Consider the following 25,489-nt stretch of genomic DNA (forward strand, 5'->3'; position numbering starts at 1 on the left):
AAAGCAGCCAATTACTGTTGTCATTAATGATAAGGGCTGGTGCTGTGATGATGGACACAAATGGCAGTGGAAGGAGACGGCCATGTGGGACAGCACTACCGGAGACAAGTGATGGGCCAGTTTATGGTTCTCTTGGTAAATGCAGCCATGGTGGACCTATCCCTTTAGATGAGTTCTTCCTTTCTACTCTCCTGACCCATCACTGTTTAGAATCTAGTGCACCAAGACTAAGCAAAGAAGGTGGAGAGTGATCTGGGCTGTGAACACTTCCCTCGGCATTACTCTTTGCCTTGTTTTCTAACTCACAGGTCAGCTATGGAGCCACCACTGAGAAGCTCAGCAACACGGAGCAGTACCCATCCTTCTACCGTACTGTTCCCAGTGATAAGAACTTGGTGGAAGCTGTAGTCCTGCTACTGAACAAGTTTGGATGGAACTGGATTGCCACCATTGGAAGTGATGATGAATATGGCCGAGGAGCCCAGGAGCAATTTTTAAGCATAGCTGAAAATAACAGCATCTGCGTTGCATTTGAGGGGATAATTCCTACACGCTTTGCAGACCCCGATGCCCAAAACTACCTGGAATACATCATTAGTTTAATTAACAAGACCAAAGTCAACACCATTGTCCTTTTTGCCCATAGTGCGTCAGCTCACGCCTTGCTGGAACACAGCATCAGGTTGAGACTGGGCAAGAAAGTCTGGATTGGCACTGAAACCTGGATATTGTCTGACATAGCCACCTCCATCCCAAATATTCAGAGCATTGGGACAGTCTTAGGCTTTATTATGAAAACAAGCCCCCTCCCTGGCTTCCAGGAATACGTTGCTGACCTCTTTACCTCTGTTCAGCAGGAGAAGTTTTGCCAGGAGTCAAGAGAACTCAACCACGTCCTGAGCCCGGACACGCCGGACACGCACTGCAGGCAGTGCGACCACATCTCACTGCAGGACGTGTCGTCCACACTGAGCCGAGCACAAGTAGAGCCCGTGTACGTCGCTGTCTACAGCGTGGCCCACGCACTGCACCGAGCCCTGGGGTGCACCCAGCGCGCGTGTCCCAGAGCACCCGTCAGGTCTTGGCAGGTGAGGAAAGGAGACAAACTGCAGTTTTTCACCCAGTCTGCACACAGGCAGACAGGGAAGGGGGGGAGCTTAAAGCTCATCCAGCTCCAACCCCCTGCCACGGGCAGGGACACCTTCCACTAGAGCAGGTTGCTCCAAGCCCCTGTGTCCAACCTGACCTTGAACACTGCCAGGGATGGGGCAGCCACAGCTTCTCTGGGCACCCTGTGCCAGCGCCTCAGCACCCTCACAGGGAAGAATTTTCCCCCCTCTCTAAGCTATGCTCTGGCTCCCACTAATCGAACGGTTGATAATACAGCCAGAAGGCCCACAACAGCAATCACGGCCCATGTAAGGGCCAACTGATTTCAACCAAACGCTAGCTTACTGCACTGTGAACATCAACTGTATGAGTATTTACTGTCCATTTTCACTTTCTCCTCAGCTGCTGCAGTTCATGAATACCTTCCCCTTCAAGGTGAATGGCCATGAGATCAGGTTTGATCAATCCCATGGCACAAACACTGGCTACAAGCTTATATTCTGGTCCTGGAAAAATGACACCCTTCAGTATCTGCCTGTGGGCGACTATGAAGAGTCCTTGTACATCAATGAGTCCCAGATTCAGTTTCACACTAAGAATCAAAAGGTAAAGCAGTGGGTAAAAGCATAAACAATCACAAAGTGAAGTAAATTCTTTTGCCACTTCCATAGGACTGTTCACAAGGAGCTCTTTGCCTGCACGCTGCTCCCACAAGGTTTGTGTGGGACCCAGCTCTTGCTCCTCTGCAAACATGTAATCCATCTCCACTGTGCTGAACTATGAAAAGGCACTCCCAGACCTGTTTAAATTTCAGCCAAGGTTTGATCCCAGCACAGTCAGCCTCTATCGTTTGGTGATATGGTGCTTCTGAAAGCATCTGGCTGACGTTCATTCTTCCTCTTGTCTAGGAGCCTGCATCAGAGTGCTTCACACAGTGTAAACCAGGACAGATCAGACAAATAAAAGGATTCCACTTCTGCTGCTATGACTGTGCAGATTGTCCAGAGAACAGCTTCTGGAGCGCTAAAGGTGAGGTCTGAGAAACTCAATGGATTTAACTGTGTATTATGTCTGTGTACTGCTGGAGATCACACAGGTTCACAGAACTGGCAAGGACAGAACAGAACATTTGCCTATCTTGTTCAGTCTTGCTCTACAGGTCTTCAGAGGGGCACCTTCCTTTATTGATCCCAAAGAGAATGTATAAGGACAATACTATGTTTTATCTCAAGAGGTAGGACAAGGGTATATGATGAAATTCTGGGGTCATAGGTAGAATTGAGGCCTATGATGAAATTCTGGGATCTTTTGGAAGCTGATGATCCTTCCCGGGGAAGGAAAAAAGAGCCAAGAAATATGTGGGTCCTTTCAGGGGGAGGGTGGAGAAGCAGAGGGGGGAAAAGAGATTAAACCATCACAAGCTTTGGAGATCCTATATACTTAGGAAGGGGGGAAGTAGGCAAAGCAGCACCCAATTCCTGCCTGCTCCATCCTCAAAGGCTGCAGCACTCCCTGCAGCGAGGTGGTCACCAGGTTCTCACTGCTGCTTTGCAGACAGCTCCACGTGCACTGCCTGCCTCCAGCACCAGTGGTCCCCTGCCCGCAGCACGCGATGCTACGACCGCAGCGAGAAGTACCTGTTCTGGAATGCGCCCCTCACCATTGCCTTGCTGACGCTGATGTGCATCACCGTGACTCTGACTTGTCTGGCAGCAGTGCTCTTCCTAAAGAACCTTGAGACTCCCCTTGTGCAGGCCTCTGGAGGCAAACTGAGCCTCTTTGCCTTGTTCACACTCCTGCTGCTGTGTCTCAGCTGCTGTCTCTACATAGGGAAGCCCAGCAGCAACATCTGTATGATCCAGCCCATAACCTTCACCCTGTGCCTCAGCGGTTGTTTCTCCACCTTCTTCATCAAGTCCCTTGAGATCGCCCTTGTGACAGAGTTCCCTCACTGTGCCCCCGCCTTCCTGCACTGGATGACCGAGAGGAGGGCCTGGCTCCTTGTTGCCCTGTGCCTGCTCCCCGAGTGCTTGTTCTGCTTTGGCTACTTTCACTTGGGCCCTGACTACCTGGTGGTTGACTACAAGTCGCTGCCCACCGAAGTTATGCTCATGTGTAACACAGAGTCCTGGTTTGCCTTTGCTCTGATGCACGGCTACAACGGCTGCTTAGGCTCTGTCTGCTTCCTGTGCACGTTCATGGTCCAAGCCTCTGGGAACAAGTACAATTTTGCCAGAGGGATCACATTTGCCTTCCTCATCTATTTCATCATCTCTATCTTCTTCGTTGCTATATTTGTCACACTCAAGACAGTGCTCAGATCTGTGGTTCAGATTAGTACCATTCTGATAACCAGTCTGGATATCCTGGTGACCTACTACGCCCCAAAATGCTACATCATCTTGCTTAAGCCTCATCTCAACACAGTGGATTATTTCCAGAATTCCATCGAAGAGGAGCCAGAGGACTCCTCAGTAAAGAGACAATAAACCAGACCCACCATCACCTCCTCCTCGATAGAAGCTGCCTGTATTTGAATGAGATAATGCTGTTTATGATGACCCTATGGTCCCAGACACAATCGCCACACAAAATACAGCCTCATCCAGTAGGCTGGACGCTAAGAGCAGAACTTATAAGCTGCAAAGCACAGGGTTCTAATCAATGAGCTAAAGCAAAACACCCCAAGCAGGGCAGCATCCATCCTCTGTAGCTAACTGCCTGTTTCACCACCCACAAGGCTAGGTAACTGCTCCAGATATATCCATGCATCCTTTCCCAGGCCTTGAAAGAACTTTCAAAGATATTCAACCACACAGTAACTAGAAAACTAAAAGAGAATTGTCTGAAAAGGTGTGAGATTATAGACCACAAATAGAGTATCATTAATCACGAGGCTTTAAGAGTACCTATCTACGCAGGATCCTCTATAAAGACCCTCTCCTAGCAAACAACAGCAGAAAACAGCTCCTGTGCAGGTCTGCTCCTGTTAGGTACAGGAGGTAGATGAGGGGAGGTAACAGACAGAACCAAAAGGTCCCGCACTATCACTGCAGTCTGTACACATCTACGTGTGTCTGTGCACTTGCTTTATTAAAAGTGGAGTCAATGACATCCTACAGCTCTGGGTCCCTTTTTCACCAGCTACACTCAATGCAAACTTTTCACCACCTGGGCTGTGAAACTGGTTCTAATGACCACCAGGATCCTTGATACAACCTTCCCCACTGTCCCTGTAAATACGATGCTGTGACAGAACACACTGATCCTCTGGGCTGCCCTCTCTATTTATACAGAGGGGTTACAAGTTATCAGGTTGGTACTGAGTAAGTTCTGCTCATTTTGATTGAGGTTTAGAGGATACCTGGAAAGGTACACAGGAAGAACATAGGAGAAGAGTACACAAAGAAATTGGTGTGTCACACACAAACTGAGGTACAAGGAAACAACTGTGTTCAGATCAAGGAGTCTCCCTGGGTTTACCCTTAAATAAAAGCTGGAAAGGCCAAGCAAAGCTTCTGATGATAACCACTGCTCATGTAGTTCATGGTATCATCAGTACACCCCACTGCAGCAGATTCACTGAGAACTGGTCCTTACATATCACCATTGAAACAAAACACAAGAAAGAACCTGTATTTCTCAAGAGATTTCATTCCAAGTTGGAACAATTACAGTTATTCAGGTCAGAATCTCAGTAAAACTGAGGTTTTTGTCAGAGAAATTGTATTGTAAAAGTTTAGATATTATAAGGGAAATAATCATCATCATTTCACCTGTCCTTTACAATATGAAATTCAGTTTGATTTCTTTGTCATGAGACAAAAAGCTGAACTTTCCAAATTCAGTGTTTAAGTTTCTGTTACGTTTTCCATGGAAAAGATTTCTTTTTGTATTTTCTTGACTGCTTTGTCACAAAATTCACAGAAACCACTCTGATATGTAAAGGCAGCTGTATGCACGATATAAAGAGTATATCACCCATTCAAATTCCACTTCACTCATTTGTGTTTCATTAACATGTGTTTGCAAAGAACATGGAAATGAGGACGAGACACACGGAAAGGAAGTGTGCAAATCACACTATCCAAACGCAGAGCAAGAAGTTCCTCCCACCTCTAAAACCATGCAAAGATCAGCACAGAGAAGCATTTCTGATCCAGGGGGACAGTCTGCCAAATAAATCACTTATTCCTCAAGGAAGTGTTTCTAACCTGTTTTCATACACGTAACATGGTCCCTGACTGCACCAGCAGTTGGGTTTGCCCCATTAAACATCTGATTTACAAGAATAGTTAATAGTTTCCAAAGGCACGACAGAGAACTACTCATACAAGAAAAACATAGATAGCTCCCTTACAGAAGGTGCTTGCTAGCTATAGCTAGCAGTTAATATCTAGTTTATGCTCTGAATATGAAGGTTTACACATAAGTTAGTGGACAAATGAAAGGCTGAGTTCAATGAAGGGGATGGATCTAACCCTCTGCTGCAGGCTCTTTGCCATTAGGGAATCTTGTACATCCAGCCTATTTCTGTGTGTGTAAAAATCATCTCTAATTGTCAGTCTACCTGTTTAGACCAGAGAGACCCCCCTCACTGCCTGCCAGCTACAGACACATCCTCTGGACAGGGATTTCTGCAGAGATGAATTACTAAAATCAAACCTGCACAAAGAGGCAGAAGAAACCACCCCTTATTCCACTGCTGTTGTCTCTGACTATCTTTACATTTCCCAGCAATGGAACTGGCCCTTCCACCCAACACTGGGCACCTCTCCTTTCTTCAGCGTGTCACAATCAGGGCCTAAAGGCTGCTAAAGCAAGGGAAGAGATTCACAACTATAAGCTACAGCAGGTTCTTTCTGCAGTACAGAGGTTTCTGATGGTGTCTGGCTGAGCTGTGGCAGCTGGGCAGACCCACAGTCCCTCTAGGGACCCCCTCCAAGTCCCTTCAGGCTCAGCTCATACCTCCATCCCCAGTAACCACCATGTCACATGGAGGAGAGAGGACTGAAACAGCCCAACCACATTAACACTTTGGGGACCAACAGGACCACTGGTGGCCCACATGTGGCTACCAGCTGACAGTGGTTGCCCCATTTAAGACAGCAGCTCACACCCCCAGCTCATTAGCAGCTACTTAGGAAAGTGCTACTTCTAGAATCACTAAGGGAAAAGGCTCCAACTCAACTATTGCTGCCTATAGCAAAATCTCATTTAACTTAACACCAGTGAGTCTGAAGCTACATCTGCTACTTATAGGTTCTTCATGCTTCACCAAGAGCATGTTTATGGATCACGAAGCACTTGTCAGCCTCACAACACTGCTGTACAGAGCTGCTGTTGCTTTGCTTTACTTGTCCAGACTTTCTAGCTCTTACAGTGTTTTATCAGGACTATCAGAGCCTATGTGATGCAGCTGTGCACACAGGTGATAGAGCTGATGGACTGGGCCTGCTCTGCTCACCTTCATGACTGCAGGATCATTAACCCCTGCCCAACAGAGCCCCCCCCAGCTCTTCCAAAAGGCTGGAGAGAAACCAACCAGCCCACAGCAGATACCTGTGGCAGAGACCAAGCAAGGAAAGAGGAGACAGTATGTTGGATTACACAGCATCACAGTAATAATCAACATTGTGTCAATGTCCACTTATATACCACAAAGGTTGCCACATGTACTAGTGCAATATGAGGTGGCTCATTAGGTACACTGCTACCAAGTATCAGCCAATGGTCCTTGTTGAGTATCAGTCACTTAGCACCTCTTTGTGTCAAGAAAAGTGGCAGCCACCACTCAGCCTTTACTTTTCCTAACAGTGCAGATGCAATACAGTAGAGATTTATCTTTAATCATGCTGTATCACAGAGGAATGATGACAACATCTCTCCTTCAGTTCAAAAGCAAAGGACACAACTTGATCCAACACTTTTTAACCAATGCCATCATACTTATCCCTTCATGAACTTGTTAAAAGCACAGTTGGACTCTAACACATATATTCATGTTACTGAAATGAAGCAACTAGCCAAGGACAAGTGCTTCCTCCAAGTGAAACCAGAAATAGCTTAGCAAAAGGCTCTTCACAGTGACTTTTTATCCTTTAAACAACCCTTATTCCACACTCCTGCAAAAAGATGTAAAGTGGCAAACCATGAAAGTTGAAACTGGAGAAACTGCCACATTATTTCACAGTATTGCCCAACAGCAGCAAGGAAATACCAAGTCACATCACCAAGATCTTTTATTTTCCCCCACTCACTTTGACAAGCAATTAAGACTGCTCTTTTATTCCCCACATTAAAGCTTGTCCATCTATCTGCTACATGGTATTGGAAGTTTGCTCATCAATTCAGGAACCTGCAAATTAATCTAAACCAGGGAATATTTTCATTCTTAACTAAAGAGCTTTGTGGTGCGCTGCAGAGCATTGCAGGTAGTTTTGTGGCCACTTGCAGATAAAACTCTCCTGATACACTTGAGGAAAAATGTGAAACATTTGACAATAATACTGCTCAGACGCATTACAAATAACAAAAATCTCACCTGAAGACTGAAAATCCTTCTTTCTGGAGACTGCAGCAAGTCTTCATGAGCACGTTGTTGCACCTGGGAATCTCAGCAGTTCTCCTCCCTCCAGTGCTGTGATTTCATAGCAGAGAAGCATTAAGTAGCTTTTGATGATCATTCCAGAAATAGAGAAGGGGAAACACCAAATTTAGCTCTATTGCTTCTTTCTGGCAGCAGAGCTACAGCCATCACAGACTGAGTTTTCCTTCAGGGGGAAAGGAGAGGGGGCAAAGGAAGAGGGAGGAAGGGCAAAGTAGTTGATTAAAGTGCTCAGCTGGTTGCAGTCACCTGCAGACAATTCATACCAGGTCAGCTGGAGTCCATCAGGCCCTGCAGTAAATGCTGCAAGAACATGTCCAAAACTCTGATTATTTCACATTAAGTGGGAAAACGCTGGCTAGAACTTTTTGTACCCTACGTAAATAAATATGGTTTGAAAGGGAGAATATGGGGAACTCTGAAGGCTTTCTCATAGGCTCTTAATATAAATGTGCTGCAGAATTGCACCATTTATAGTGGGTGCTTCCATAACTGCTACTGTGTGTCTCCCTTTGCTGTTTGATCTCTGCCAGCTAAGAAGGGGGAATGTGCTTCATCAAGCTGTTCTTTGTACATGAACCACTCAGACCTTGTCCTTATGTTGCATGACAAATACATTGTGGTTTAAGGCTTACCAGTTAGTCTGCAAAGTGGTGTCCTAATGATCCTAGCTTGTCTCTGCTGGAGTGTGTGTGCAGAGTCCACAAAAAGGGAATATTCACATGAAATACACTGATGGGCTCTACCAGCAGATTCATCTCCTGGGTCTGCAGGCAGGAAAACTTGTTCCAGCTCATGTCTTTGTAACAGGATGTATCCTCCAGCTCTCTTTTACTTCCAGGCTTTCTCCAGCCTTTCCTGCACACCTACTCCTGCCAAGCTGTGAGAGGGAGAAGCTCAATATTAAGAAGGGCAATTCAAGGAGAAAGCACAACTTCTGTGCCAATGTATTAGCCATTAGCTCAAAGCTATAGCTCTGATGAATGGCAAGGCCTTGTGCCACATGTCATTAACCTGCATGGAAGAGCCAGGCCTCTGCACCTCAATCATCTGTGACCCAGTTTAGTGGTGAACATTGACAGGGTTCCTGTCATACTCTGAACTGGAAGCACTGCTGAAGTACCATGGAATCCCAGAACTCCCAGTTGTCTATTGTTAGCTCCTGAACAATCTTCTCCTGTCAAGAGGATGAAACTTCAGTGTGGCAGGGAAAAAAGAGTAAGATTCAACCACTATTTCATCATTCTGGTATAAAAGATAATGCAAAGTAGTGCAAATAACTGAAGACATACACTGTGGTTATCACATAAAATTAAAAGCTTTTTAGTGTTTAAAATAGCATTTACACATAAGCAGCTATATATTAACTATACAGACACTTGGGTTTTAATACAATATCTACAAAAAAGAATTCAATTATGCAATAGACATTTAACAGGAACAGTGCAGTCCATGCTAATAAGAGGTCACTCTTTGAGTAGAACCAATTCTAGAATAGGTGATAGTCTGGGTTTTCATTATTTAAAATCAGGTAACTTTGTTCCTCTACTGTACAGAAAATTCTTTACATGTATTTCTAATCACTGATTAGAATTAATAATTTTAAGTCAATCTTATTACAATCCAGTTAAATGCAAACCAAAAACAATTACATCAACTCATGAGCTGTCAAGTCTCCAGGTGGGACTGCTCATTTCAATAGAACAAAAAGAACAGCAAAAGTCAATGTCTGTGCATCATTGCTTGCCATCCGATAGACCTTTGGATAAAGTGTCCAGGGGATTCTTACCTTGGAGAAGTAGGTTTATTAACAGGAGGTAAAAGACAATAGCAGTGCTTTTAAGACTATTTGCCAAAACAACTTACTCCTCAGAGTTAATATACTGGGTGGGTACAACTACCCTTATAGTACTACCTCCTTTGGACAGGAGACATCATCCCAAACTGTTTTCTCATCATCTTCTATAATCTTCCAAACATACCTGTTAGTCCTTGTGAAAAGTTATTGGCATCAACACATGCAGAGCACAGGCAGATGTTGAGGGTCTCACTTCCAGAATAAGAATGGCAACTATTTAAGGCTCCTGTTTTGAGGCTGTTTCAGTGCCCTGTACAGCAGACCCACAACTCCTCACTGTAGTTAGAGGCACAGGTCATAAACTCTAGAGCCCAGCCAGTGCCAGTTACTTGACACCAAAAGCAGAGCAAAGTTTTAGGTCCTGGTGAGAGAAACAGACGGTTCTGCAGGAGTCCAGCCCTCAAACTTCCTTCCACCTGGCTCAGTACTTCCTATTGTGAGTAGTTCGTGGGCATCAGTGGCACTTTTTTCTACAGGTAGTACTGTACCCAATAGGAGAAACTCGCACAGTTAAGCCCCCTTGTTGCAAAGACACATGCACATGCATTGAAAGCCAAGGGTGGGATTTGGGATATCTCCTGTCTCCGTTCACTTCTGAACATTAAGAGCTAGCAATGGTTCAGGCCTCACCTTCCATTCACTCAAACCAGCCTCTCCACTGTACACTACAGGGCAGGGGAATCAAGCTTTTGTTTTAACACACAGTGGCCATTATGTATTGCACTGTTCACAGGAGGGTCATTTACATTCTCCTACTGCTCTCTGTAAATGGCAGGTTCTACACACTACACAGTATTACCCAACCAGCACATCTGTCAGTACATTCAGAGCACTCAGTATTTGCCTGAAATGGATTCCTGTTTGTGGGTGAAGCTATTTCAGGCTGGATATAGCAGCCTGATGTCCTCAGCTTTCCCACCCCTATGTTAGGGACTGCCAGCCTCATCCCAGAGTTACCCACAAACACACAAGTATATAACACAGTCGTTTCAACGTAGCAGCAAAGACCAGCAAGACACAGAACAGTTTCTGCCAACAGCATAACAACAAGAAGACAAATAAAACCCCAGGAGGTGTGTAAACTCTTGCAAGGACATAAGGAAATTAAATGTTTCTTCATGGGTGAAAGCTCAGCCCCCAGCTTTAATCCCTGCTGGAAATATCTTATTAAAATGACACTTTTCCTCCAGCCCTGGAAGTTCTGCCTGAAGACAAAGTGGGCCAGAAACATCTTAATATAGAAGAGATGAGAGAAGTTTAAATTCATTTAAGAGTAGAACCACAAGTGATTGTCAGTAAAGTCACAGACTCCTTAACAGTGTCTCCTGGAGACACAGCAAATTACAGAACTCTTTTACCCTGATTTATTTCATTGCTTTAAGTGTCAATCTGTCAAAATAACTTACTGAGTTTAGTCAGCGTCTTCGCTGTGTTACTGGGAGGAGGAAAGGAAAAGAAGGATCCTGTTGCCCAGTCAAGTTTTGGGTAGTGTCACTCTTTTGAATAAGCCATCACCACCTCTGCAATCTGTGTTAGCACCATTTTCAGAAACACGATGTAGCTTTTGTAAAGCAAACTGCCCCAAAAGCACTCAGCTAGTTTAGAAGTAACTGAAGCACCCAGCCTGAGTGACACAGCTTCCTAAATGCCTGGATCCCTTTGGAAGTCAGACATCAGCCTCCAGTTAACACAGACACCTGAAACTGTTACTCTGACTTCTGTAAAAGGGATGTGTTTACACACAGACCTGTAAGAAGAAAAGGAGGAGTGAAAAATCTGACAACATACAACATGGACAGTTGGAAGAGTAATTTTTCAGGGTGAAAAAGGAACATGAAACTCCATGTATATAGCGAGAGAGACATGTTCTCTTTTGACATTCATCTCGGATACTCACACTACCCATAAAGCATGGAATAGAACAAAAAGAAGCTTCTTACCAGTGAAGAAAAGGCTTATATACAGTAAAGACTGATTTAAAAGCACCTGTCCTAAAACCTGCCAGAAGCAGGTATCTCACAAAAGAGGATTTAACTGAGGCATGGCCCCATGGTCAAATGCCACTTAGTGACTGCAGCTTAACACATATTTCCCATTAGATGAGCCACTGAACAGAGTGTGGGTGTGCTCTCACCATGCCCTCATCCAGATACTTTAAAAAGGCTTCTTAAGCACCAGTGAAGGTTCCTCAACATCCTTTATCAAGCGTCCATAGCCATAGAGTGAAAAATAAAGTAATGGGGATACACAGCAGCAGCTGCTTAAGCCAAAGCTCCCCAGCAGGAGCTTTAGCATGGGGCTCACTCTGTGTCAGGTATAAAGATTCATTCATGGTACCATTTATGAACTGTTCTCAAAACACCCTCTCACCTTGCTGCTAACAGCTAGCCCCCATCCCTTGGGTAACACTGCCATTGGGATTAGACATCTCCAGGTTTCTATGTCAAACGAGAAAGATACTGCTCAGAAATGAAGAAGAGAAAAAGAGGTGATCAAAATGAATAGCCATGTCCCAGTGGGAGCCAGGATTTACCTACGTCTCTGCTAGAGTGGGATAAATATCTGCCTTCAAAAGGGAAAAGCTGCAGCTACACTGAGAATCGTGTAGCAGCAATTGTCCTATTGGTGTGGAAACAACTTTTACAACCTGTAAGCAAGTGCATAATATAACCAGAAGAAACAGCCACATCTGTCAGCAGGGATGTGACTGAAATGCCCAGACTGCAGCTACAAAGTCACTAGCAGGATACTAAATGAAATAACTTTACAAGTTCTGCACAATGAACACATACAGTAGCAAGACTCCAGCACTCCCTTGATAGGATATCTAAAAGAAAACCCCAAAGAAAAAGAAAGATAGATCGATTTATACTCCCTAGTCAGCAGAAGAAGGTAGCCACAACTCTGCCTTCTGCTAGGAATTGGTTTGAGCCTGCTCCTTTCCAAGCACGTGTTGTCTTGTGGGCGCCACGGCTGCGTAGAGTGCTGATGTGCATCCAAGAAAGAGCATGACAAGGCAGTATCACAGATACCAGCCAGCGGTCAGTTTTTGCCTTGTAAGAGGAAAAAGCAGGGAAAAATAAAAGTGCTCCTATGCATTACTGGAAATTTAGAAGTCATGTGAAAGAACAGTCCTTGAATCAGCCCAAAAGATACACTAATTGCATTGAAGTAGGTGCCACAATTACCAAAGCTCATTAAGATGTGAATATACACCAGCCATTCACAACCAAAAACAAGAGGGGGGGGAAACAAACCCAGGATGAAGAACAGATGCCATCGAGTTGCTGATACTTAACAATCCCAGGAGATATTTTTGTTGCTGTTGTTCATTTTGGTGGGGATTTTGTGTGGTTTTTTGCTTTGTTGATTTTTCTGCAACACAACTGCAACCCAGGAAGGTGTGACATGCAAGACAGCCAAGGTTCTTCCATCAAAGTGTTCGACAATGACCAGATTGCCCACCCAGCCCCAAAACAATCCCCCCCCCGCCCCGCCCCAACCAAGCCCTTCCCCAAGCAGAGTCTGAAGGCACTTCCTCTCACATGATGTCAACAAAGAATTCACAAGGGTTGCCCATAGCCTTCTGGAAGGACTGCCGGCTCCCCGTCAGCTCTGGAGGCACGGAGCTCAGTTCCCTCACGGGGGGCCCTCCGGGGGGACCGCTCGTCCCGTAGACTTTGGAGCCCAGCTTGGGGAGATTGTAGAGGGGTGGCACTCCTGGAGGCCCGTACGAGTGGTGGCTGTGGTGGCTTCTCTCGCTGTGGGTGGCAGAGCCGTGGCTGCGGTGGCTGAGCTGGCTGAGGGGCCGCTCCCGCCGCACGCCGCTGGCGCCGCTGCGCGCGGTGTGGTCGGACTCGCTGCCGCTGCCGTTGGACTTGCGGTCCTTCTCCCTGCCAAGAGCCCTCCTGCTGGTCTCGCTGGTGCTTCGGTTCGAGCCGCTGCTTTTGCTTCCTAAAGGCCGCGAGGGAAAAGGATACAGGGAAAAGGAGGAATTAGCTCGTGTTCGCTGGCGGCTCCTGCATCGATCAATGCGGGTATGAGCGTTGTAATGGCGACAGTGATGACAAAACCAGGTCTGAACGTGCTGTTGGTGGCTTATGGGATTCAGCAATGACGGCTGGTAGGACAAAGCTGACAAGGTTGTGCCATGCACAGGTACACGTAGACACCTCAGAGCTTGCGCAGTGAAAGCAGCAGCTAGCCTAGAACCAGAACTGAAAACCATCTGCTCTGCTGCACCCCACTGACTGCACAGAGGGGAGGAGCAGAAACAGAAAGGAGAAGCAGGCATTTGGGGTCTGACTCAAGGAAAGGAGGTTCAGTGTATTGTAACTGTCTCTGGTACCTTCTATTGGCAAAAACTTTTCAGAAGGAAACTCATTTGCCTTCTCTATCATCCTTGGTCACAGCAGGGACAAACCACCTGAGGTTAACTGATGTCCTTTCAAATCACAGAATCCCAGAATCCACGTTAGAAGGGACCTCACGGATCATCTGGTCCACTCTATCTTAGCAAAGTATGACTTTTGTTGGCTTCATTGGAGATATTAATACGGATCCAGCTGTCTCCACTATAAAGATTCATTAAGGTGAGCTTTCTGAAGAGGTAAGGTGCTCCCTGAGCTGTCAATTCAAATGTCTCATAACAATCTTGTACAAACAATGAAGAGAGGAGAAACTACTTGTTAGCAGGTCAACTGTTACAGCCTTGCTCCAAAGGACAACACAGAGATTACCTCCAAGAAGCATCTCTGTAAGCTCTCCAGTGTGGCACATGTTCACAGTGGAAGAAAATAGACATTTTAACCCTTCCACAGCAAATATGCCTCTGCCTTTATCTCTTGATGCATTCTGTTGCCAAACACTGCATTCATCTCCAAACATATGACATCCACTGGGCTCTGGAGCTGGGCTCTTGTTCACCAGATGCATCCAGTTATGATCTAACTTTGCACGTAGAAGAGAGGCTCTAGAAGAAACCCAATTCTAACACTCAATATTGAGAGCGCCCAGAGCAACCTCATGTCCCAGTACCCTTAATACCTGTCTGAGACATCTGGGCAGTGCTCAAGTGTCTTTGAGTATATGAGCAGTGGAAGGGCACTGGTAGATAAATGCAATCCATATGGGTGACATCACTAATAAATCAGGAGCTGGGATTATTCATTTATTCGTTGTGTGAAGGGCAGCGAGGAGAGTGGTGATGGGATTTTCCCCTCTGACTGACAGATGAGGTACCTGATGCCATTCCCTCTGCAGCTGCTGCAGCACAGTCACACAGGGGCCAGATAGGTTGATAGGCTAATGCCACACTATTGGACTACTGTGTATTCAGACAGGTTGAGGGTCCAAGACAAGTAAAAAAGGAAAAAAAAAAAAGAATAAATAAGAAAAAAATACAGCTGAACATTTGGGTCACAAGAGTCTATATGATCATGCTGTGAATTCATTGTTATGGAGGCATTTGAGGCTTACCAATCCCCTAGAGTCAGCCATTCCTCTATGAATCCTTCAGTCTAATGCTTGCTCAGAACAAAACAAGGGAATAACAGTTACAAAACAAGAAACAACACAGAAGTGTAGTTTCTAAAAGAAGAACAAGGAAAAGTGTTGAAACCCTTCAAAATTGAACACCTTGGTGCCTTTCACAAGGCTCTCTTTAGGGAGTAACACAGGTCGCATGGATAAAATACCAAACCTTTCCTATTCCAGCAGCAGAGATCTCATATTCTACTGCCCACAGAAACACATAATCACATTCTTCTCAGTACAATCAGCTTGCAGTTCTAAAACCTTTGGATAGCCCAGTGAGTTTCCTCATAAACACTTCTTAGTTTGAGGTAAAGTGGGCTCAACAGGGCTAAAATCTTGCGAGCAAGTTCCTCTTATGAAAGTCTTCTGTGGAGTTTTGCAAAATCTAACTGGTTGTGGTAAACAGGAAGAAGTTGCATCCAAGTTACTGGATGTTCACCACAAAAACACAGAGAATCCTCACACTTGCTGTAATGGCAGCATTTCCAAACGCAAAACTCACTCTGGAGATGATTTAAAAAACCCAAAACATCTGTACAGCAAAAAAAATACATAACTTCTATTTAGTGACATCTAAAAATGAACCAAAAATTATCCCAGGGCAGGAAAGGAGGAGGTCAGGTTTTTAATCCATGCGGTATTACCCTTTTTGCCCTGTCATGTATTACAAAAGAGACTCTCCTCCCTGTGAGCAGTGTTTCAGCCCTGTAAACCATCTGCTGGCCACCTCACACTCATCTCATACAAGAAAAAGGAGTGATTTTCCTTTTGTACTGAGCACTGAAGTGAAAGCCAAGAGCCCCTTGGTTCTAATCCCTGTTCCATCAGCAACAAAAAGGTCTAATTTCTAGCAACATCAAGTGCCCCACTGATGGCTCTGACCTCTAAAAGGGGAGCAATAGTGTATCTGTTTTACCAGGGTGGACAACTGAGTGATTAAGGTTGGCCCGATCAGCTTTACCTAAGCAGTAGTTTCCATGTGGTGCTGTTGGGTAGGAAAAGCAGAGATGCCCATGCCACCAGGGACATGACATCTTGGCTCTAGCTGCCACAGGCATTTTGCATGGGGTTCACAATTACAGCACAACTATAACCAGCACCTTTCCCATCCTATTCTGTTCTACTGACTCAGTTAAAGCATCGCTGGCAGTTTCAATACAGAGCTGAAAGGCTTACCCACTCCACCACGTACACAGAATCCATGCAGGTAGCACACAAATCCACAAGACAGGAGCACAGACAGCACAAAGGAACTCAAGCAAATGGTTAGGGATAATGATAGCTGTAGGAATAAATCCCAGATGAACCAGCTTACCTTCACTTTGCTGGCTCCCTGCGCTGCCGCTACCATAGCTAAAGCCTGGGTCTTGGTACGCTGGTGGAAAACACGGAGGGGGCAGAGGATACTGATAGGGGTATCCTTGGCCTAATGGCCAGGGAGCAGCGGGATGTGGAAGTGGAGCAAGGGTATCCTGATCCGAGGCTCCGCTGGAACCATTGTTAAGGTTCAGTGCAGCCATATCTGGAAAAGAGAGAAAAGGTGAAGGTTCTGTCCTTACCCAGCAGCTGGCTCCTGCACACTAACAGTGGCTGGCACAGTGTGGTGAGGGGCCAGAGGGACTCAGCCTCCAGAGATCACTCAAAATACTGCCACACATCAGTATCTACCACTGATACCAAGGTATCTTTGCAGCATTTCTGTAAGTCAAGGAGGAATCATCCCCATTTTACAGCCTGGAAACTGAGTGTGACTGACAAGCAGGAAGTCTGTGGCGTCACCAGAAATAAATCCTGCTTTCTCGAGTCTCAGTGCAATGCCCTGTTTGACAACTTCATCCTTCTCTTCCCAGTGGTCTAACAGGAATCATCAACCACTTACCATGCAACTTCAGAACACCCACTTGTGAACTCCTATAGGATTCTCTCTCCTCCGTGCACCCTGTGAGCACAGAACAGACCACACACACCTCTTTGCCCTTCACAGATGAGGAACTTACTGCCACAGAGGTCTCCAAAGACGTAATAGCACTGTTCTGAGAAGGTGATTTTGTTCACAGTGTGCCTGAGGTAGCCATGTTTTAACATGCTGCTGGCATATTTTCGTGCCTCCCGTCGGTCTTTGAAGCCTTCCACGTGTGTGTAAAGCCAGTCAACCACATCTGCTCCTAAAATGAGAACAGGAAGAGGAGACACAGGATCAGCGGAGGCAAATCGAGCTTTTTTGGGTTTCTAATGTTCACGTTATCACATAGCTCACTAGTACTGAATGTAAATGTGAACAGGCAACAATCTTGTTGCAAAGAACTTAAAATATATTAAAGACTCAGCCCAACTGCTGTATTAGTTACCACCAAGCATCAATAAAGAAAGTAAAGAATTATCTTGCATCCATTTGAACACCACATTAACAGTGACACCAAATAAGCACCCAGCAAATGTTATAGTTTCACTGTTCAACCCCTTCTGAGCTGCAGTAATGAAAATGAGACAGGATTTACAGAACAAAAGTGACTGGAGAGTCACCTTCCTCCAAAGACCTGGATTCCAACCCCTTTCTCAGCAAAAAGTAACTACAACCCAGACTGACTAAATGTTAGCACAGTTCAGGTCATAGGGCAGTCAGAATCAAAGGCAGACTTGTGGTAATGTTAATTAAGATGCTTTATTAAGGCTGTGTGGCTGGCTGGAACTGGAATTACAAGGCTTGTTGCCTTGCTGAACTTGGGCACAAGTTGCTAGAGCCACAAATGGAAAACCTGTAATACAACAAGTAAGGGTTAAGGACCAGCAGTGTGTGGGCATGAGAAACGTGCAGTAGTTTTGGCTATCCAGGTTCAAACATGAGCTATTAGTTCTTTTCTACCACACTTAAGAGTTGTTCACAAATACCAAGTCAAGGGAATACAAGAGGTCATAGACAGGGAAAATAAAGTTCATCTAAAGATAGTTTCTTCAGCCTATTTCCAAAACCCCCACTGGTTTCTTCCCCCCAGCATCCCTTTGAGCTGCTTACCTATCACTGCATTGGAGATGGTAATTTTCAACCACATCCTGTCCCGAATTTCAAGGCCTGAGTCTGGTAGCTGCATCACCTTGACAATAGTAGCCATGTCACTCTTCACAGTTAGGGGAGATTCTTCTAATTCTAAAAGAGAGAAAGGTTACATGCTTCCTTGAAATGCAACAAGCCTGAAAACAACTTCTCAGCTCCCGGTTTGGATGAAACATTTCCAGACGTTTCAGATGCAAAACCAGACCCAAAGGCTCCCAAATGCACCCTCATCAATGGCATCAGTTATAAACTTCACACCAATTCTTCAGAGATTGTGCTCAGTGCAACCAGTTCAGTCACTGAGATGCTGAGTCCCTACATGCCTTGACTTCAGATCAGCACTGCACTCTTTCAACCCATGAATGCCATGAACAGCCTCTGTGCACCCAACAGTCCAGTGCAGTGAATGCAAAACTCTGCAGGACAAGGTTTTCTGGCTTGTTGTTTAGCTTTTGGGTGAACTGCCAGGAATAATGCCCATCTGCATGGAGAAAGATGACAACCCTGTCTCAATCAATGTCCATTTACGAGTTGGACATCAGCATAATTGGGGAGAACTGAAATTAGAACAGAAAGCTTCCATCATCAGGGTAAAGGCTAGTGGTTTCCTCCAAAATAAACCTTCCAGGATCCCAATGGTGGCAGCTTTACAAGGTAACAGCTCACTTAGTGCAGCATTACTTTGTCCTGCATCTTTCTTGCAGAACACTTAAAATACTGCTACTCCCAACAGCAGCCGTCAGTGCTCTATCCATATTTCACACACTCTTAGGGCAGAGCTGCCTCAGCAGAGGCTTCATACTTTGCTTATCAGTTTTCATCACAGAACCAGAACAACAGGGTTGAGATTCACCCTGCTCAACTAAGGTGCCTATCAGAGGAGTGTAGTCCCTTTAGAAACTCCTTCTCTACCACAGAGGCAAAGTGGCATCTAATATTGAAAGCCCAGTTCAAGACCCCACCAGCCTTGTGTTCTGCACAGTATTCAATCATCCTGACTATATTCTTTGGATAAAGCATCTCCTTCCTGCTCCCATCTTCTCAGCCCTAGAAAACTCATGTTGAGCATGTGTGTCCTGTGTTTGTAGTTCAGACCCTTCCAGCAGGAATTCAGAAGCCCTCCTCCCCTCCCTTCTCCCAGCTCCCCATATCACCCACCTTTCAAAAGCACAAAGGAACCAATTTTGTCCTTTTCCAGCAACTCAAAACTTTGATAAGAGGCACAAGCATGAAGCAATGAGAGCTGAAAATGCTTCTTTCAATATGTGTGCTGCTAAAATGCATGAAAATATCCCAGAGCATCTCTGCACGCAGTTTCAATACTTCCAAAGCTTGAATAAACACAGTTTGCTTTTGCTTTAAGTTAGTTTGGTTAGTGGCAAAAAGCAACATGTTTGTTTGGGGGGGAAAAAAACCCAACACACCAATATTCAAGTGATGTATGTGGGGAGCAATAGATTGTATTTTCTTGGAGACCTGTGATCTGCATGTAAAGAACAGCACTGGCCAAGGCAGAGTCCAACACTCACAAACCACTGCAAGAGAATATTCTCCTGCATCAGCCAGAACACTGCTGAGGAACAAGATACTTCTTAAAGCAATAATTACTATGAAACACCTCAGTCTGCCTTGGTTTCCATAGTCCTGGTTTTGAAGGCCCCAAAATCTCAGCTACTTTAATCACTAGCACCAATGTGATGGTGGCTGTGCAAAGGCTTCAGATATAACTTCACTTTGGATCCAGAGGCTAGAGAGCAAAGGAATGCCAGTCAGAAGGGAAGCAGTTATTTAGTCCATTTCCATTATCCTGGCCTTGCTATACAGAGTAAACCAGGAGACATTCACAATACTTAAAACAAGGACCCATGGAACAGACTTCTCTAAGATGACTCCATTAATTCACTGCGTTCCCTTTCACAGCCAGACACTGCAGAACAGATATGATATTTGCTTCCAATACCAGTGACTGTGGCCTCAGAGGATCCGAAACAGAGAATCTTGCACTGAACATGAAAAGCTAGAAACCCCCATCTCTTGGTTCTCTGAGATATCAGTGCACAGCCTCTCCTCACCTCTCCTCCATTCCTCCCCAACTCTGCCTTTCCTGCCAAAGAGGTTCACACAACAGGCACACTTTGTACCTGGGGCCCTGAGGTGCTGCCTGCCCTGTCTGGGGGGTAACAGGACTGAACTGTGTTAAGCAGATGGTCACAATAAAGGTCAGGGGTCCTCCACATTTTCTTGCATTCAGGAAAGGAAACATTGTCAGTCACTGGCATAGAAATGAGAAGCTGTCTCCAAAATGTGGTTCTGCTCCCAAATAACCTTTATTTTTAAAGTATGATTGAGGGGGACATTACATTTGGTTTTTCCTTGTTCAATTAATTGTAAAAGTATAAAAAAAGTATAAAAGAAGGCTATGCGAATACCAGTGGAAGATTTCCTACATGACACACCACTACCATCATTATCCAGTGACATCCACCTGAAGTAAATCATTTCAATTCATTAAAAACCAGTCAAATGCAAGGAGGAAGCTCTCCCGTTCATCTAAGGGGATAAAGTTGGAGACCTGCCTTGTAACTATAAAAGGGACCAGAAGCCACCTAATCCTGCATGTGAACCTTGGCAGAACACCACTGCCTTAACTTCTGACCTTTAGAGAAAGGTTTTATGCTCCCCATAAGAATCACAGGTTTAAGAAAGCATTCAAGAGCTGTGTGGTGCTGTCGTTTTCATGGTGCTTGTGGCCGGGGTTGGGTTGTGCACAGCTCTGCACTGCTGGCCCCGAGCAGAAGGCACCTGCCCTGTGCTGGCCGCAGTGTGACTTACTTTCCGAATCGGGAATTGAGCTTGTTAGTGAGGAGCTGGTAGATGTGGTGATGCTCATGGAGGGGCTCATACCGTAACGGGGGTACGCTCCCGTCATGGCTGTGGTATGAGAGATCCACGCTGCAGGGTCAATTGGCCTCACTGGTTCAGCTGCAAAACAACCAGGAAGGGAAAAAGGGAGACATGGAATCAGCTCAGCAGTAAACACGGAGACCTAGAGTAGAAGGAATGGTTTAGGGTGCACAAGTCCTGATAGTACAACTGAAACAGCCCCAGCACAAGGGAACAAAAAGCACCTTGCCAGCAGTAGCTGGATTCCTCTACCAATTGGATACAACATAGTAGGATAAAACCATGACACTCCTGTTCCTGTAATTGCAGTAGGAGTGAGGTATTCCCCTGTGTGGGAAAGAAGCTATGAGTCCAGTACTAATATTTCACTATTATTCCATACAATGAGATAGAGATTCTCATTTTGCCATGACGTGAAGTACTACCAAATGCTTTGCCCCAGCTGATGGGAAGTTCTCTCCCTACTTCTAAGGGTCTTGGATCCAGAATAACCACTCAGAAGGTGAATCTTCTGCTGAAGGTGAATGAGAACAGCAGCCCTAGAGCTCTGTATTTGCAGAGATGAAGCATCATGGACTTCCCCTCTCAATGTTTTCAGCAGCCACAATGAAACCTTTTAGGACTGGAATAGTCTTTCACAATAAATAGGCAAGACATATAAAGACCAGTTGAAGAGTGTCACTGAAGAGTGAAAATTACACTCAGACCTTAAGAAGAGCCACAGAGCAGGTAATTTTTAAAGTTGGGATTTTTCTTATGATTCCTAAGGACTGCAACTGGGTGAGCTCCCACAGTCTGCGCCAGTCCATTGCACTAATTTCAATGGACAATGCTATCCCCATCTTCTTGGAAGGACTGGTAACAGGCTGGTTTCAGTATCCTAAGCAGAGCACTCACCAGTAGGAGGCATCTGTGTTTGACACTTGAGCACAGATCTTTTATAGCTACTGAAAGGATTATGAAGCCACAAGTTCTAAAACTAGATCACTTTCAAGAGGTTTTGTGTACATCAAACAATGTTGTTTGCTTCTAATTTGAAAAATACCCAGTTTCAATGCTTTCTAAGAAGTGTACATGGACAAAATGAGGCTTTTTAACACTTAGGTATAGTTATCCTCCAAATTTTCTGTCAGTTGCAAGGTTAAGATCATGAGTATATACCCATGACGTTAAAAAGCTTGACCCAAAGCAATGTGTATCTCAAACCCCTGCCTCCCAAACAAAAAGCAAACAAATACAACCCAACTTAAAAGTATCAAGCTTGTAGGGAATGGCAATCTGTTAGAGGCCAAAATAGCTGAAAATACTCTGGACCGTGAGGGCTCCACAGGAACCCAGCAAAGAGCACAAGTATGTACTCACCCCTGGGGATGGTGAAATAACTCCTGGGAGTAGGGTCCCAGCATTTGGCTACTGTTAGGCTGATAGGTCTAGAAAGAAAGAAAACAAGGATGACTCTCAACTCTCCCTACAGAAGTTAGAACTGCTACAACGAGCTCTCTAAACCAAACTTATTCCAACAGTTGCCAAAGACATTCTCAGGATGCTTTTGAGATGCTTGTCCAAGTATTTTCAGTATGAACAGGTATCAGGATGTTGCTGGTTTGGAATAGATCATGAGCACTACTGCTGAAATCTGGTCAAATGATCAGCTCTTGAGATATTAAAACACTCATCACATAAACAAATAGTGCTACTGAAACCAGGCAACTCCTAGTTTGTGTTGGTTTTGGCTGGCACATTGGAACCAGTCTCACCTATTCATCACTTACACTGAGTAGTTCAGAGTTGAGATAAGCTGGTTGCTTATTGAGCTCAAAATGTTGATTTCTCTGAGGTTTGCCCAACACCAATAGCTGCAGATGGAGGAGAAGCAGCACGAGATTTGGGAAGATGCTCACCCTGGTTTGGAGACTATTTCCCGTAACACCCGAACTGCATCATCGTTGCTCATGTTCTCAAAGTTGACATCATTCACCTGCAATGTTGCAGAAAGCAGAGGTCAGAAAGTGAAAGACACTTTCATTACTTGCTTCCAATGTTATTTGCCTTAGAACTGTTCCCATTCCTCTGAGCAGCTGCAGAAATGCTGCTTCTCAGAGCACATCAAGGAGTTTGCAAGGAATTACAGAGTTAAGTGATAACAGTCTTTGTGCCACATTTCTCTGAGTACGAATGAATTCTGTTAACTGATCCCTAAACCCATGGATCTGGTGGGATGACTGAGCTGAGCCACCAGCGTACAAGCCCTCAGCACATATGTCTGGACACGGACCAACCTGCAGAAGCATGTCTCCTGGTTCAATTCGGCCATCTGCTGCCACAGCTCCTCCTTTCATAATAGAGCCAATGTATATGCCACCATCACCCCGGTCATTGCTCTGTCCTACAATGCTGATTCCCAGGAAGTTATACTTTTCTATACAGATAGAAAGTGGAGGGGAGGGGGGGGAAAAAGCAAACAAAGTGATTGATAGTGAAGAGCTAACACCAGGCTACTTCAGTTTTGAAAAGTCAGTTCTCTCAACACATCAGCAGGGCCCTGTTTGACTTACACTTAGGTTGCCCTATTGGCATATGTCTGCCTGGCATGTTGAGGGAAAGGCAGCAGGAAAACACTGCTAAAGACATTATATTTCCATACTGGACACTGAAAAGTTACAGTCAAAAGATCAGCAAGAGAAATGACATTGAAAAGACATGTCTACACCTAGAAATTAGGCACCCCGTCAGATTAGGCAATGTTTTTTCCACACGTCAGAGTGGCTGGAAGGATTTGGCGCTACTGAAAGGTGCTGAGTTGGCAGCTCTGCACATTTCTATCTGGCTAAACAATGAAACGTATGAGCAGCAGAAATGCAAACCTTCTATTCTTGCTCCTAAATGCCTGACACTTTACTCTTCCTAGAAACAAGAGCAGAGCTCCATGTCCTGGAGTTCCAGCTCCTTCCTTGGGCTTCTTGGGAAGAATTAATCTGCTTCTACAAATAGCTCAGAGTTACCCAGTACTGGACTGGGAATCCAGGAGCAACTCTCAGCTGCCATTCCCTTTAGTTCAGTTGGCATCCTTTCAAATCAAGGAGCTTTCTACTGGCTCCAAAGGCCACTACATAACAAAATACATTTGTGTCACTTGAAATTCATCATTAAAAAACATTGCTTATCCTCTTACCCATGTTGAGGGTGACAGTGATGATGTTTAGGGACATGGTGGAATCAGTGATGCTGCTGAACGAAGATGACTGCAAAATACAACAAAAATTCTCAAGGTTTTAAATGGCTCAGAATAAAGACAATAAAAACAACTACTGAGGATTAATTCAGTGGGAACTGATTTCTAGGTTTCCATCTGGAAGGTATCCAGAAACCATTGTTCTTCATTTAGAATCTGTAAGGAAAAGATCTGAACACAATCTGCACTTTCTCCAAAGATTTGTTTAAAAATACACAGACTAAGTTCCTACATTGAGGTTTCTCAACTGCACTTCCCATTGCATCATTTCTGCTCCCTCACTCCATGACTGACAGGCAGACATTTAAATACCTAAGTGCCCAATGTAGTGTGAATTACTACATCCACAGTTCCTCCCTGAAGAGAGGAGAGAACAACACATGATCCTTCAGGCAGTGAGAAGACAGACACTCCCTCCCTCCAATATGAAGTATAAATGTGCTTATCAAATACCTTAAATCAGTTCTTGTGATAAAACATATATATGCTCATTCTTTCATCTGTAAACACTGATATTTATAGGAGAACAAAACAGTTACTTCAAGAAGTATGTCATTTGGACCATCCTCACTCTGCTACCACAGGACTAGCACAGGAAAGGGCAAGAAAAGAGATTTGTGATTTCCTATAAACGTATTTCTCCTTCCAGCAGAGTGCAAATCTCAGCAATTTATACATTTAAAACCACAGACACCCCCTGCCCACATCAGCCAGTAGCATAATGGAGGTTTTCCTGCAGAGGCTGGTCTTGGAAGAGACAACAAGAAATGTGATCACTTAACAGGAAAAGGAGAAAGGGAGAGGAGAAATGAGTCTTGACTCTAGTGCTGCAGACCTTCAAATGTTAGAGATTTAACCCAGGATAGATTGGAGCCAAAGGAAGCCTCTCCAATGAATTCAACAAGGCACAGACCTCTTCTGGTCCCTTCCTAATCCACATGCTACACTCAAAAAGCACAGTTCACCTCCTTGGAAAATGATGATGCCAACCTTACCCTGTCAATCTGCCGCATCCTTTGTTTCCTCCTCCTGCGTTTATGCTTCCGGATGAGCCGGGATGAAGTACTTTGCTCAGTGGAGCTACTCAACCTGAGGGAAATTGAGAGCAAATGTCAACTCTGTAAAGCTGAGCCATTTGCATTTCTCTGCACTCTGCTAAAAGAAGGCTGCTTCCTACAAGTGCAGGAGACA

At 44.9% G+C, this 25,489-nt stretch overlaps 2 protein-coding genes across 9 annotated transcripts in view; one reads left to right on the forward strand and one right to left on the reverse strand.

The window, feature by feature from the left end:
- Positions 1-4,561, forward strand: part of TAS1R3 (taste 1 receptor member 3) — a 25,415-nt gene extending 20,854 nt beyond the window's left edge. For all 3 annotated transcript variants that reach the window (XM_030508270.1, XM_030508268.1, XM_030508269.1), the window contains 4 exons: positions 309-1,088; positions 1,513-1,716; positions 2,019-2,139; positions 2,665-4,561. In XM_030508270.1, coding sequence (XP_030364130.1) covers positions 309-1,088; positions 1,513-1,716; positions 2,019-2,139; positions 2,665-3,599 — 2,040 coding nt within the window. In that variant the 3' untranslated portion in view covers positions 3,600-4,561. The remainder of the gene's footprint in view (positions 1-308; positions 1,089-1,512; positions 1,717-2,018; positions 2,140-2,664) is intronic.
- A 4,455-nt stretch (positions 4,562-9,016) lies between these two features.
- The window catches only part of DVL1 (dishevelled segment polarity protein 1), a 76,850-nt gene continuing 60,377 nt past the window's right edge, over positions 9,017-25,489 (reverse strand). For 4 of the 6 annotated variants that reach the window (XM_030508271.1, XM_030508273.1, XM_030508274.1 and 1 more), the window contains 10 exons: positions 25,294-25,387; positions 24,239-24,308; positions 23,346-23,485; positions 22,968-23,044; positions 22,429-22,496; positions 20,995-21,144; positions 18,124-18,255; positions 17,108-17,275; positions 16,426-16,632; positions 9,017-13,529 (listed from right to left, as the gene is read on the reverse strand). In XM_030508271.1, the coding sequence (XP_030364131.1) occupies positions 13,117-13,529; positions 16,426-16,632; positions 17,108-17,275; positions 18,124-18,255; positions 20,995-21,144; positions 22,429-22,496; positions 22,968-23,044; positions 23,346-23,485; positions 24,239-24,308; positions 25,294-25,387 (1,519 nt within the window). In that variant the 3' untranslated portion in view covers positions 9,017-13,116. Of the gene's footprint in view, positions 13,530-15,053; positions 15,101-16,425; positions 16,633-17,107; positions 17,276-18,123; positions 18,256-20,994; positions 21,145-22,428; positions 22,497-22,967; positions 23,045-23,345; positions 23,486-24,238; positions 24,309-25,293; positions 25,388-25,489 lie in introns of all 6 variants that reach the window. The other 2 variants (XM_030508275.1, XM_030508272.1) reach the window with 2 other exon arrangements.

This window comes from Strigops habroptila, chromosome 16, assembly GCF_004027225.2.
Source record: "Strigops habroptila isolate Jane chromosome 16, bStrHab1.2.pri, whole genome shotgun sequence".
Taxonomy (NCBI): Eukaryota; Metazoa; Chordata; class Aves; order Psittaciformes; family Psittacidae; genus Strigops; species Strigops habroptila.